We start from the raw sequence: 14,352 nt of genomic DNA on the forward strand, positions 1-14,352 counted from the left end.
TTCCGGGGTAGGTCCAGCCTTCATAATAAAAGTCGCCCATGTAGAAAAACACGCATTTGATTTTATTCAATCTATAAATATTGTTTTATGATTTATATTTTAATTGAAAACAATTATTGTGTACATGAACGTGGGGTTGAGTCCCTACTACGTTATCTAAGGAATCGAGTGTCAACATGGATCTGCATCACAGCAATATTATAAATTATGGATTACATTTGCCATCATAAGAGAGAGGATTTCAGAATGACATCCATTAATAAGAAAAACTTAATAAATTATTTTTGTCAACTGAGGGAACGGGAATAGAACCTGAGTTGCTGGCGTGAAAGGCAATCACGCTACTGCATTTTTCCAACAGGGTTAACCTATTTGGTGGGAACTGTAAGGTGGCTCATTAGCTAGGATTGCGACAATATAAATGTTGTTTATAGCGTGAATAAAAACAGACCTGAAGATCTTTTAAATGGCTCATTGTGATAAGGCTTTTATTTCATACAGGATACCTGAAAGCTAATGAGCAACTGAAACATTTGCCAGAGTGTTTTTTTTTTTTTACAGCAATACAATTCATTTCCTGTATTTAACATCATATGCTTGGTCAATTTTATTTACATTTTTTTATTTTTTATTTAAACTTCAGTTATGAACAAATTATTATTTACAATGACAGCATACACTGGCCAAATCTGGGACTCGCAATCACAGCCAGTCGTGTAACAGCCTGGAATTGAACCAGAGTGTCTGTAGTGACAAGCATGAGATGCAGGGCCTTAGACCACTGCACCACTCTGGAGCCCGGAAGAGCCCACTGTGATTCAAGCACTATCCACAGACTATGCAGCCATATGATTTCACCCCTGTGTGAGATACTGTACGGTCAGTCAAGTGACCCTTACAGCTAAAACATTTTCTCTACTTGCTGTGACAACCTTTAATATGTCTTCCCAGAGTTGCTGTCTGTCTGAAGCATTTGCCACAGTCATTACAGCGAAATGATTTCTCCCCTCTGTGTATCATGGTATGCATTATCAAGCCTGTCCTATAAGGAAAACATTTGTCAGTCTCTGCACTGATATGATTTCTCCCCTGTGTGAGATCTCATGTGCACAGTCAAATTTCTCATCTTGTTGAAGCACTTGCCACATTCATTACAACTGTCAGACTTCTCCCGTGTGAGATATTGTATGGAGGGTCAAGTTTTCCTTACGGTTGAAACATTGGCCACAGTCTTTACAGTGATAAGGATTTTCTCCTGAGTGTAGCTTTGTATGTCTGATTAAGTAAACCTTTGTGCTGAAACATTTGCCACAGTCTTTACACCGATTAATTTTCGCTGCATGTCATTTCTAATGTCTAGTAAATTTTGCCTTCTTGTTAAAGTATTTGCCACAGTCTTTGCACTGATAAGACTTCTCCTCTCCAGACCCGTGTCTATTTTTTATATGCATGGTCAAGTTTCCTTTGTTGCCAAACGATTTGCTACAGTCTTTGCACCAATAAGATTTCTCCCCTGTGTGAGATCTTGCATGGCCAATTTAAGATTCCTTTGTTATTGAAACATTTGCCAGTCTTCACAGCTACACGTTTTTTCCCTTGTGTGTATCCTCATATGATTAGTCAAGCCTATATTATTGTGGAAGCCTCTACCACAGTCTTTACATCGACATGGTTTCTCCCTTGCAGAACAGTCTGGATTTATTGACAGGCTGTGAGCCACTAGTTGGTTCTGGTACTCTGTAGCCCTCTCCATCAGTTTCTGTTTTGATCTCTTCAGTTGTGAGGATAGGTAGAGTGTGCCTCTCTGTACTCCACAGTTTGGGTTTGGTAAAGATGTGAGGGCTGGGGTGGGTCTGCCTGATCCAAGTCACTATTTACACAGGGAGGACAGAATATAGAGTCTTTGGTATCAAACTCCAGCTGTGAAGCCAGACCCCCCGTGAATGTGACCTTGCAAGCCGTACCAGGGAAGCTGAAGCTGTTAGTGAAGTGGGACCCTCCCCCTTCCTGGTCCGACCACACCCTCTTCCCCCTGAAGTACCAAGTCAGATACCATTGGGACAACAAGAGTACCCCACATGATATCACTGTGAGTGCAGACTCTTATAGTGTGTCTGTGTGTGTGTGTGTGTGTGAGACACTCTCCTCCCCCCTCTCTCTCTCGAGCTCTCTGGCTCCTTTTCTCTCTCTCCTTCTCTCTGTAGTTGGATCCGTTTGAGGACACCAAGAAAGTTCTACCAGGGCTGTCCCCTGAGAGGTCTTATCGAGCCAGGTGTGTTCCATGGAACTGATGTGGCTGGGACAGAGCAGTGACTGGAGCCTACCTATTACTGTCACCATGCTTGCACACTGAACACACACATGTACACACTGAGATAACAAACAAACACACACACACACACACACACACACACACACACGCACACGCACACGCACACACACACACACAGACACAGATCAACACAGGTCACACCCATAGATCCACAACTTGGCTTAACAATGATAATAAAAACACTCTATTTGTGACGCACTTTTCCAACATTGTGCTAAATGTGCTCATTAAAACAACACAGTGGTATTTAACTCAGAACTGACTCCAGCATTTCCACAAACTCCATGTGAAACTCCAATAAAAATCAGTCGGAAACAACCACCACCAGAGGAGTAATGAACTCTGAGTGTCTGATGCCCAGGGAGAAGGCAGGAGGTCTGGGGAGGTGGAGCAGGACCTTCTCCGGGCTGTGGGTCCCTGGCCCAGGCTTCTGAGACTGATCGCTGGCCCGGGTAGTCCGGCTCTGGATCCAAATTAAAATCACATCCAACTTTATTTTAAGGGAAACATCCCAATACTCTAATTTAGAGGAAGATATATGCAAGAAAATACTATACAAAATATTCAATTGTAAATAAATAAATACCTAAAAAGCGAATTAAATACCGACATAAATATAAGATAAAGCTATAAACCTGCATAGAGAAGGACGGCTGTCGTGTGAGGTAGACGCTGGGGTCAGTACTGTTGTAGCGTCCTGGTCCAGGGGTCATGGACAGGTCTTCTGATGGAGCGCCAACCTGTCTGCGCCCCGCCAAGCTGTAGCTGGCACTGGACGGCTTGTGGGGCACCTGGGAACCCAGCAGGTTAGGGAGGGTGTACCTGGGAGGATGATTAGAATGATATGAATGATATAGGGTCCCTCTTTACCCGCTCTCCCTCTCTCTTCCTCTCCCTCTCTCTCCCTCTCTTTCTCTCTCTCACTGTCTCTCTCTCTTTCATTTGTACCGGTTAGGGGCGGGCACAGAATCCATTATACGGTAGCGTGACCGAGAGCCAATAGTGTAGGAGGGAGTTCTGAGATGAGGTTTCTCTGGGCTGTAGGCACCTGGACCTGGAGTCTGGAAGAGTTCAGCTAGAAGTGAGAGGGGGGGGGGGGGGTGAGAGAGAGAGATAGAGAGAGAATGTAACGAATGTCCCGCAGCCCACTGGGGTAATACAGTTTGATTGAACAATTTATCTGATTCAGGGAGTAGCTAGTCTCACCGGAGTGTCTTGCCCTGCCTAGCATGGAGTAAGAAGGGGTACCGACGCGGCCGAACCGGGTCATCTTGGCATCGATGTGGTACTGGGGTCCTGGACTACAATCCACAGAGACCACTGTGGAGAAGAACCCACAATGAATAATAATAATGAAGGTCAAAGGGTAATTTAAAGGTCAAACTTGAGGAAAATGTCAGCAGTACTTTCCATAGACTTCTGCTTCCTGCCCTACTAGCCTGGAGTGTGAATCCTCACGGCAACGGTGTGAATAAGGTCTACTCACCATACAAGAGAAATAGGCAAAGAGACTGAGATTGACCTCAGAGACTTACTGTTGCTGCTCATACGTCTGTGGAAGGTGTAGGCGGGGCTACTGGGCTTGGTGAGGTCATGGTTGATGTAGCCAATGGTTGGAGGGAGAGCATAGCGACCGGGGCCTGGCCCTAGCAACAAGTAATGATGGTGATGATAATGATCATGTTTATTTTCCAGTCATGTAAAACTAAAATAAATACAAATTCCATATTCCTGCTCCTCCAGTTTCTAGAGCTTCTTCATTTCACTTTTCCATTGATGTTAAAACAGAAATATGACAGTGTTGAGTACGGTCCCTGTCAATTAAATTAAAGTTGTAATGTAAACATGTTACATAATAGATGTCTTCAACAAACCTTTCTCTCTGCCAGCGATTATCGGACGTCTCTTAACCTCCATGATTTGTCGATCTCTCTCTCTCTCTCTATTTTCCAAACCCTCCTCTCTTCCTCTTTTACACGTTGTTCTTCTGTCACTCCCAGCTAGGGTTGCCAACCCTCAGAGAATGCTGAGGGACCTTCTCCCAGAGCAGTCCGTTGTGTCTGTGTGGGCAGCCCTGTGATTCGCTGGCAGCTAGAAATGCAATCACCAATCAGCACAACAATAACAAGCAGGAGAAGAGATTCGGTCTGATTTGATCCCCTGTTAGTCCAAACATATCCTCTGTACGGGTCCTTCCTGCTTCACGTCTGTCGACAAAACTTTGTTAGACCACTCGAAAAAAAACTTTGTTAGACCACTCGGGGAAAAAAAACTTCGTTAGACCACTCGGGAAAAAAAAACTTTGTTAGACCACTCTTAAGGTATCCCAGAATAAGTTGACAACTCTACTCCGTGCACACAGATCTCTCTCTCTCTCTCTTTCCTCTCTTCTTCCTTCTCTTCCCTTTACTGTTTGCTGTTCTGTCATTGATTCACTCCCGGCACCATCCAGCCTCTTCAGGAAAAACACAGCCTCATAGGCTGAATTATAGATGGTCTTTACAAGCTGAGGAAACGTTATCTCCATTCTGCAGCCCTGGGAACACCTGAATCACCATCTCACTTCTCTTCCTAGAGTTCATGTGTCATAGAGGCGACTCGATGTCCATGTGATGAGTACACTTCCCTGGCAACTGAAGACTTACGGTAGCTTTTCCAGGCTTTAGCTCAGCTGGTTAATAATGTTGTGGCACGCAGATGACCGAGGTTTAAACCCATTTAGTCACGCATAGACAATTAGCTACACTTTGCCCACCTGCAGCAATCGTTAGATGCCCCCTCTGTCTCTCTGGTACAGACTGTGATGCAGGAGGTATTTCAAATCTGACCCTTCAAAGGGAGACTCAGCAATATGATATCATCGCACATATTGGGGCAACTTCCTGCTTAACATACATACATGAACAACAACAGAATTCAGATTTACCAAGACTACCACTATTGTCTCTCCCTAATTTGCATTGCTGCTGATTCTGTAAGGAGAAATCTGACCGGCATAATGATGTCATATTGCTGAGTGTAGCTTTAAGTTACTGTATAGGATATCTTTAGATAAAGGGTGCTGGGAGGCAGAGAGAGGTAACTAAAGACTGTGAGCAGAGCCCTGACCAACAAACACGGGTTAATTATTAACAGGCAACCGCAGGCCGCAGTAACGGGACCCTGCAGCCATGTCATCAACATCAGACAGACAACACGGCCGTTGACCCTAAACATGCTGGATAAACAGAGTCGGATTCCTACCGATTGATTATGTATCACCATAAACTGGGTTAATGGAGTCATGTATAGATTACATATAGAGAACATCGTTCCTGTTCCCCCAGTGTAACATCAGTAACAGAAACATGACAGGCTATAAGTGCATAGAGGAACACAGCTGTGTGTCTGGGGGAATGTGTGTCTGGGGGAATGTGTGTCTGGGGGTGTGTGTCTGGGGGAATGTGTGTCTGGGGTTGTGTGTCTCCGGGGGTGTGTGTCTGTGGGTGTGTGTCTGTGGGAATGTGTGTCTGGGGGAATGTGTGTCTGGGGGTGTGTGTGTCTGGGGGTGTGTGCGAGTGTGTGTCTGGGGGTGTGTGTGTCTGGGGGTGTGTGTGTCTGTGGGTGTGTGTCTGGGGGTGTGTGTGTCTGGGGGTGTGTGCGAGTGTGTGTCTGGGGGTGTGTGTGTCTGGGGGTGTGTGCGAGTGTGTGGCTGGGGGTGTGTGTGTCTGGGGGTGTGTGTGTCTGGGGGTGTGTGTGTGTCTGGGGGGTGTGTGTCTGTGGGTGTGTGTCTGGGGGTATGTGTGTCCAGGGGTGTGTGTGTCTGTGGGTGTGTGTGTCTGGGGGTGTGTGTGTCTGTGGGTGTGTGTCTGGGTGTGTGTGTGTCTGGGGGTGTGTGTGTCCGGGGGGGGTGTGTGTCTGGGGGTGTGTGTGTCCGGGGGTGTGTGTGTCTGGGGGTGTGTGTGTCCGGGGGTGTGTGCGAGTGTGTGTGAATAGAATGACTTCCAAACTCTTTCAAACCAAACTATAATTCATAATTAAGTCAATAACATTATCAGTAACCAAACATAACTTAGTAACAAAAAATAATAGTTTAAATATGACAGTACAATTCTGTAGAAAAATACATTAGCATTATGGTCAGGAGGTGTTCCTGGGCAGGGCCATATGATCAGGAAAAACTCCTGACCCTACTTATTATTAAGACAGATCTCCACACTGACACAGACAACAATGTCAGTTAATAGTCCTGTAACACAATGTCAGTTAATAGTCCTTAATAGTCCCCCCCCCCTCCTCCCAGACCAGGGTTCCCAAATAGTGGGTCACAGACAGTTCCGATTGGGTCGTCATGGTTTAAGACTGGGATGTGACTAGAAACATTACTCTGGTCCTCTGTCTCCACTGTTCCTCCCAGTATGTTAACTTCCACTAGAGGGTGCTGTGGATCTCTAGCTTTTCAGAGCTGCCAGTGTTCCCACAGTAAGAAGAAGATCACTATTCCTCAATGTCTTATTCCTCCACGTCTTGTTAAATAATTACAGCACACACACCCTGCGGATGGGGCAGGGCTTGAGACACTGTCCCCAAAATTGTATTTCTGCCCCCTTCTTCCGTCGCTGAATGGTGTATGCAAAACCACAGCATTTAGGGGACACCATTTTTCACACACATGTTGTCTTGACTTTGTTGATGGTTGTTTAAAGGCAGGGGGGATGCGTACTATGACTTATCCCCTTGTAGGACCTGAGAGAGAGAAAAACTTATGAGGATTTCCCCAAGAAAAGCTGAACGATTCAAACATGATGATACAAATGATTCAATAAGACCTGTGTGCATACCTGTGTGTGTGGTTGTTGTACGCGAGTGCAGGTGAGTTCTACTTAGATCCTTACCTACCTGGTTGCGTGTTTTGTGGGACTTCTGCATCCAGACTCTCCATTGGTCGTAGAGTTTGATTGACATGCCGCCGCAGCCATACGCATTATTCCGTACCCAGCCGAAGAACTGCTTCAGCTCTCGACGTAACGTAGAATTGGAGTCTCCAGACTTGGAGTCACACGAACCTGATAACACACGCTCTGTAGGAGGGGAGAGAGGGGGTTAGAGTGTGTGTGTTTGGGTGTGTGTGTCTGTGTGTGTGTGTGTGTGTGTGTGTGCGTCCTCACCACTATGAGGTGTAGAAGCAGCAGTAGGATGGCTCCATTCACTCCAGATACCAGCCCTACGAGACCCATAGATCCCTACTGGGTTACAGCGCACCTGCATAGAACACACTGGGATTACCACACACACACACACACACACACACACACACACACACACACACACACACACACACACACACACACACACACACACACACACACACACCTACACACACACACACACACACAAACACACAGACACACACACACACACACACAAACACACAGACACACACACACACACACACACACAAACACACAGACACACACACACACAAACACACAGACACACACACACACACACACACACACACACACAAACACACAGACACACACACACACACACACGCCGTACCTGGACAAAATACACAGTACCCGGTCTCAGGCCTGCCAGGCGACATGATGTCAGGTTCCCAACGTCCTCCATGACCTTCCAGTCTGAGATGTCCTCCAGCCGGTAGCGTATCTGGTACTTGGCCTGGAACAGGAAATCTTTGAGAGCTGGGGGAGACTCCCATCGAACACTCAGATGGTCCTCCAGGTCACCCACACGACTCACGCTCACACCTGACGGCGGGTCCGTCGTTACTGTGGACGGGGAGGGGAAAGAGGTAGCGTAACTCAGAACTACTTTAAAACAGAAAGATCCGTGTAAAATAATGGTTATTTCTTTCTTCTCTGAGTGAATTGGATCTGACCGTAACAGTAAGTCATACAGCACGGGTACTGTTGTGTTATTAGTTTCAGTGTGGAGGGAAATGAGGGAGCAGCGAGTAGTAACTCGAGTGGTGTAACGCGTCAATCGCCCACCTTCCTAGCCCTGCCCCATCCGCAGGGTGTGTGTGTGTGTGTGTGTGTGTGTGTGTGTGTGTGTGTGTGTGTGACCACCCAGCGTGAGTAAAAGGAAAATGAGCTCATCAAAAGGCAGGGTGTGTCTGGTCTTCCATTCTACAAAATGCTCGTCCTCCCCCATTTGTGTGTGTGTGTGTGTGTGTGTGTCCCTCACCCCCAAAATCCTGGGTCGGGATCTAAGTAGTAGGATGAAGTTGGTCCTAGATGCTTATCTTAGGTCAGTTTTACGATTCTCCACTAATGGTTACTGTTAGGTCTTGGGCTAGGTAAGCTGATCCTGTATATGTGCCCCAGGGCAACTTTTAACTGGGGCAGATGTAAAGCTCTAAAGCCAGAGGGTCAAAGTTCAGGCACTTACTCTCTCTCTGTGTCTCTATCTGTCTCTGTCTCTCTCACACACACACACTCGCACGTACGCACACACTCACCCACGTCTAGGATATCCAGGGTGATGACATCCGAGGTGGCTGAGCCGAGCTGATTGGTGGCTTCCACCCAGATCTCGTAGGGCGTGAAGAGGGCGAGGTCACGAGGTATGTAGCAAGAGTATGGCTGGGTGGCACTGTACTCCTCACATTCTCTCTCTCTGCCATACCACCTACACACACACACACACACACACACACACACACACACACACACACACACACACACACACACACACACACACACACACACACATATAATAGAATCAAACTATATTAGAATGTGTGTGTATGCATGTGTATTAAGTGTGTGTAAGGAGTGTGTACCTGAGTTTGTATTTGAGTGTGTATTTGGTCTTGATGAAGGTCTCTCCCTGTCCTCCCGGTGCCCATCGACAGGTCAGGTCTTTGGTGTTTCTGGACCAGCAGGTTAAGTTGACTGGCTTCATTGGAGGCACTGAGGGAGAAGGTGGGTGGAGGGAGAGAGGATATCTTTTAGTCCAGAATGTTCTTCTGTCTGTCTGGGGTTCAAATTCTGGTACTTTGCCAAGATTCCATCCCTTTCTGAACACAAGGTGTTGAACAGGGACGTCACGCTGAGATTAGGGCACTGTGACAACACTGTGTGTGTGTGCGTATGTCTGTATGTCAGACCTGTATGTGTGTGTGTGTCAGACTCCATGTCCAGGGAGTAGTTAAGGGAGTAATGCACCACAACATGGTGTAATAACACAGGAGTTAACAGGACTAAAGACCCTACAGTTACTCATCCACCACAGGTTGGTACTCTGATATAAGACTGGTATAACACTGTTAACTTTTAACTATGTGTGCGCTAGGTGCTGCTGCTAGATGTGTGTGTGTGTGTGTGTGTGTGTGTGTGTGTGTGTGTGTGTGTGTGTGTGTGTGTGTGTGTGTGTGTGTGTGTGTGTGTGTGTGTGTGTGTGTGTGTGTGTGTGTGTGTGTGTTGCTCCACTTACTCCCAATGTAGAGGCAGGACCCGGCTAGAACATGTCCTCCATGGTTGTGACACACCAGGTTGTCCCCTGACCTCTGCCTAGAGGCTGGCAGGCCCGGCAGGGTGACACTGAGGGCCGTAGGGCTCAACACGCTGTAAGAAGAGCTGGGCAGCCGGCGGCCATTCAGGCTCCAGAACAGAGAGCTGGCGTGGAGGCCCAGATCAGGGCTGACTGAACATGTGGCAATGAGGGTGGAGCCGATGGGCAGGGCTGGGTCCTGGGGGAAGATACCAGCCATCTCTGGAGGGGCGAGAGATGGGATGAGTGAATACATGGATTAAAGAATGGTTGATTGAGCTATTGATTCCCAGTAAGCAGAGGGATAGAGACAGACGAGAGGGGAAAGAGAGAGAATTATTCAGAAGAGAATATCCGACAAATAGGCTACTGTATTCTAGAACACAGCCGTAACTTCCAGGTCAGTAGTGAACCCAGATTTCCACTTCCATAGACGCAGAGTGTTTATCACATTGTCAGACCTCTACAAGTCTCATCCTCAAGCCACGAGTGTTGAACAGACAAAAAGGCTGTGTTGTGCTTTGAGGAAGCTCATATGAAGACCTTCATTTGACCAAAACTCCTCCTCGACAACACACACACACACACACACACACACACACAATTTACACCAAAACACTGTCAACGCTGATGCTGTAAATGTATCATCGTGGAGAGGAAGCCAGGCCGTGATTAGCAAATCAAACAACGATCCAGCTCCATAACAACCATGGTTTCACCACCGCAGTATTACAGGCCAGGCAGAGGGAACGGCCCTGAATTAAGCAGCAGAACATTCATTCTAAAGACCTCAACGACAGATGCAATTACACTTGTGTATTTACTTTCCTGATGGGTTCTGAAGAAGTAACTATGGGCTGTAAAATAGTATTTGTTTCTAGAAAGGAGGTCTCCTGAGGTAAGGCTGCTCCTACAGATGACGGTTTAAAGGGGCAACAGTGTTTTCTTCTGGTGAGAGTGTTCTGTGCACTGATTATACAGCTTGTACAGTTTGTTTTCGTTCATGTCTGAGACTGAGCATTGATCATTTCTGCAGGGTTTAATTTCCATCCAGGCACAGAGCCAAGATGGTGGTCAGTTAGATCAGATGTGTTAAGTGTTTGGATGGAACAAAAGTCTGCAACACCCTGTTTGTTTCTCAGGGGTGAAAAGCATTGCTTTACATCTAAGTAAACACACAAGCTGTCGAGCTAAAGCCCTGTATTACAGCACTGGTGTTGTGGAGATGATAAATGGCCTCTGGTTTTAGACCCTCCTGGTTCTGGATGTCAGTCTTCAATCCTCTGGTTTCTAAAACACTGTTTACCCTTCACTCCTGAACGGAACAGTTCAAAGGTCGTCTGTGTTTCTGTCTACGGGACAAAGGAGCCACACGTGGAACATTTGATGGAGGCCTTGTATGTGAGTGAATTGAAACAAGACGTCATGCAACATTTAGCCATATCGAGCCATGTGATGTTTTCTGAATGGCAGTTACAATGACTATGATGAGTGAGTGGGAGCTTTCACTGGAAACGTTGACAACAAGAACATCAACTAGAGAGCATCAACATGACATGGAAAGGAAGGCGAGAGACCGTTCACAAGGCAGCCTAAAGGTCTTCAGTGGTGAGGAGAGTGCTGATGCACATCCAAACCAGGACAAATAACCTTTCAGAAAACGTGTATTGCTTTGTTATGAATCTATCACTGGAGAAATTGGGGGGATGGCAGCAGTGGGTCTTGCTCTTCAACCAGCAACTCTGTGGAAACAATCTCATGTGCCATAAAAGTCCAAGCCTTCTTGCTATAGAGGCAGTAGCTCACTACTGTTGCATACATTCATTTCTTCATTAACCCGAAACAACTGAAACAACTGAAACAATAATAATCTAGGCCTCCGTAGTTTTATGACCTCACCTATACAAATAAACTGGACTCAGACACAAAATCTAGCCGACATACCGCAGCACATAACTGTGATTTATTTACTTTAACTTGGTATTAAGCTGGCGTTTAATATTCCCTGAGACCCGACCATATGATGTCACCGTGGTGTTGCCTCGGTGACAGCCCAGTGCTACATGTGTTAAACGAATTAAGAGCCGACCTGTTGAAATCCATCCTCTTGGGACACGGTTTTTCAATAGCATGGTCAAGAAAACCGATATTTGTGTTTAGCTAGGACTATTATTTCACCATTTCATCAAATCTATAAGGACTAGTGATTGTTCATGGAACTGACTTAAAAATTTAAAAAAAGTATATATTATATTACATTACATTATATTACATAAAGCAATATTGCATTATTTTACATAATGTTTGATGCTGGATACAGATCTCAAATGTTATTTTCTTTCTTTATGAAATGCATTATAATTAAGTTTAGCCTGTTCATCTAATTTAATTTGAAATGGTTGGAAAAATAAGGTAGCCTACTAAATCTGATTCACTGCGTTCAAATCACTTAATATTTACCTCAAATTATTATTACAATATTATGGATAATCGTTTCAAAAGATGTAGGACTTTCCATTGTTAGAGCAATTATTTTGTACACTCATTCCCTATGAAACCCGCATAAACAATACCGTTCAGCCCATTAACAAGGTAGGCTATTATCTAACAGTAGGCTATATCCTACCAAACCAGATTTACAGACAACGTGTGTTATCACATGGAAGAGCTGCTGTACTTACGTGACGATGAGGACATAACAGCAGGAATGTACAGAATCAAGAATAATAATGACATCATTTTATGGCAACTTTTATCTTCTTTCGTTCAGTCGGCAAACTCTCCACTTTTTACGCTTCTATTAATAGAGTATAATTTACACAGGTTAGGATGGGGAAAACCGCACAGGTTCAAGGTGAATTGCACCGCAGTCCCAAGATGCGAGAAGAGGAGTCTTTCATGCCCAAGCTCGGTCCAAACCTATTATTTGATCAGTTGATTGCAAACCTCCGGTCCGAAAGAGACCATCGGTAGTGGTGAGCTTTTCCAAACTCCGTTAAGTAATCTAGTGCTTCTCCTTCTCTCTGTCTGCGTCTTCACACACAAGTTCATACTTTTCAAGCTCCTCCTCTCTCTTCCTACACAGACGCCAGTCGTTTTTTCTTCCTCCCAGTCTTTTCCTCTCTTTTTAACCCCCCCCCCCCTCTTGGCCTGTGATGCGTCAAGGAGTCAGAGCCATTCACTTTCACCGAATCACTCTTTCCCCCTCTTTTCCCTCTCCCCCTCCTTCTTTTCTGCCTGGGGGGCTGTTGAGTGTTGAGTCACAGAGCATTATAGGAAACTTCCTCATGATGACTTTGACTCCCATGTATGTGCGTACATGCAGTGTGTCTGTGTGTCTATGCGTGCATGTGTGTGTCTGTGTGTCTATGCGTGCATGCGTGTGTCTATGCGTGCATGCAGTGTGTCTGTGTGTCTATGCGTGCATGCTTGTGTCTGTGTGTCTATGCGTGCATGCTTGTGTCTGTGTGTCTATGCGTGCATGCTTGTGTCTGTGTGTCTATGCGTGCATGCTTGTGTCTGTGTGTCTATGCGTGCATGCTTGTGTCTGTGTGTCTATGCGTGCATGCTTGTGTCTGTGTGTCTATGCGTGCATGCTTGTGTCTGTGTGTCTATGCGTGCATGCTTGTGTCTGTGTGTCTATGCGTGCATGCGTGTGTCTGTGTGTCTATGCGTGCATGCTTGTGTCTGTGTGTCTATGCGTGCATGCGTGTGTCTGTGTGTCTATGCGTGCATGCTTGTGCATGTGTGTGATATCTGAGATGGTTTGGTGGTTGGGTTTGTGTTTGTGTTTGTTTTGACGTTATGGTGACAGGTGGTGAAAGGGATGTATTGTGGTATCTTGCATAACCCATATACCCAATGCCTTGGGCTGCAGGGAACAATACATATGATGTCTTCTGAGTCTACACCCATACCCAATGCCTTGGGCTGCAGGGAACAACACATATGATGTCTTACAGTGGTACATTCTGAGTCTACACCCATCCCTCCCCCACCAACTAGCTGAGATTGGAACTTGTCACTTCTCCCAATTATATTAAATATTTCATCAATATTTTCATCGGTCCTTCCTTCCTTCAGTTCTTCTTTCATTCCTACCTTCCTTCCCTTTGAAGTAATCACTGATTTGACATTGTAGGATTGGTGAGAGTGGGTGTCATCTGATGCTTTGGATAACTGACTAGATGTCTTCATTCACATGAGAGAGACGGTGATGTAAGGTAGACTACAGACACGACATCCAGTCTACTCAATCATACTGCATTGTCTTGTAGGATATAAAAAAACACTGTTCAAGTTGAACATCTCAATGGGCACTATGACTAATGTTTGAAGTTGGCATCCCCCTCTCTTTCAGTCGTTCTCTCTGTCTCTTCCCCCCTCATCTTCTCTCTCTCTTGCTTTCTCTCTTTCTCCCCTCTCTTCTTTGAGTCAGTTAGTGTAACAGAGACTAAGAATGTTAACTGATTCAGAGGCAAATGTCCCACAATGCCATGCTTTCTCTCGACTCCGGGAGG

At 45.7% G+C, this 14,352-nt stretch overlaps 2 protein-coding genes across 3 annotated transcripts; both read right to left on the reverse strand.

Annotated features, from left to right (window-relative positions):
- Positions 1 to 328: 328 nt before the first annotated feature.
- LOC110528901 (outer dense fiber protein 3-like protein 2) lies at positions 329 to 5,772 on the reverse strand. The gene is made up of 6 exons (XM_021611082.2): positions 4,207 to 5,772; positions 3,868 to 3,978; positions 3,539 to 3,652; positions 3,281 to 3,407; positions 2,968 to 3,154; positions 329 to 2,795 (listed from the first exon to the last, which is right to left on the reverse strand). The coding sequence occupies exons 1-6, from the start codon at positions 4,247 to 4,249 to the stop codon at positions 2,637 to 2,639; spliced, it is 741 nt and encodes a 246-aa protein (XP_021466757.1). The 5' UTR covers positions 4,250 to 5,772; the 3' UTR covers positions 329 to 2,636.
- Positions 5,773 to 6,320: 548 nt separating this feature from the next.
- LOC118965264 (cytokine receptor-like factor 1) lies at positions 6,321 to 12,904 on the reverse strand. 2 transcript variants are annotated; one of them, XM_036982770.1, is made up of 8 exons: positions 12,514 to 12,904; positions 9,776 to 10,054; positions 9,123 to 9,252; positions 8,799 to 8,968; positions 7,874 to 8,106; positions 7,480 to 7,573; positions 7,211 to 7,392; positions 6,321 to 7,057 (listed from the first exon to the last, which is right to left on the reverse strand). In XM_036982770.1, the coding sequence occupies exons 1-8, from the start codon at positions 12,569 to 12,571 to the stop codon at positions 7,034 to 7,036; spliced, it is 1,170 nt and encodes a 389-aa protein (XP_036838665.1). In that variant the 5' UTR covers positions 12,572 to 12,904; the 3' UTR covers positions 6,321 to 7,033. The 2 variants fall into 2 exon arrangements, with proteins under 2 accessions (XP_036838665.1, XP_036838666.1); XM_036982771.1 differs by having other exon boundaries at positions 7,207 to 7,392.
- Between the last annotated feature and the right edge of the window lie 1,448 nt (positions 12,905 to 14,352).

This window comes from Oncorhynchus mykiss, chromosome 7 (assembly GCF_013265735.2).
Source record: "Oncorhynchus mykiss isolate Arlee chromosome 7, USDA_OmykA_1.1, whole genome shotgun sequence".
In the NCBI taxonomy this organism is placed as follows: Eukaryota; Metazoa; Chordata; class Actinopteri; order Salmoniformes; family Salmonidae; genus Oncorhynchus; species Oncorhynchus mykiss.

Bases quoted from the DNA above. Each gene is read 5' to 3' on its own strand.
- LOC110528901 (XM_021611082.2), bottom strand. From the start codon at position 4,249: ATGGAGGTTAAGAGACGTCCGATAATCGCTGGCAGAGAGAAAG. The intron at 3,979-4,206 runs GTTTGTTGAAGA...ACTTGTTGCTAG, and splicing joins AATCGCTGGCAGAGAGAAAG to GGCCAGGCCCCGGTCGCTAT. The intron at 2,796-2,967 runs GTTTATAGCTTT...ATTTGGATCCAG, and splicing joins AGCCGTCCTTCTCTATGCAG to AGCCGGACTACCCGGGCCAG.
- LOC118965264 (XM_036982770.1), bottom strand. From the start codon at position 12,571: ATGATGTCATTATTATTCTTGATTCTGTACATTCCTGCTGTTATGTCC. The intron at 7,574-7,873 runs GTACGGCGTGTG...TGTTCTATGCAG, and splicing joins GTACTGTGTATTTTGTCCAG to GTGCGCTGTAACCCAGTAGG. The intron at 7,058-7,210 runs GTAGGTAAGGAT...TCTCTCTCTCAG, and splicing joins CCCACAAAACACGCAACCAG to GTCCTACAAGGGGATAAGTC.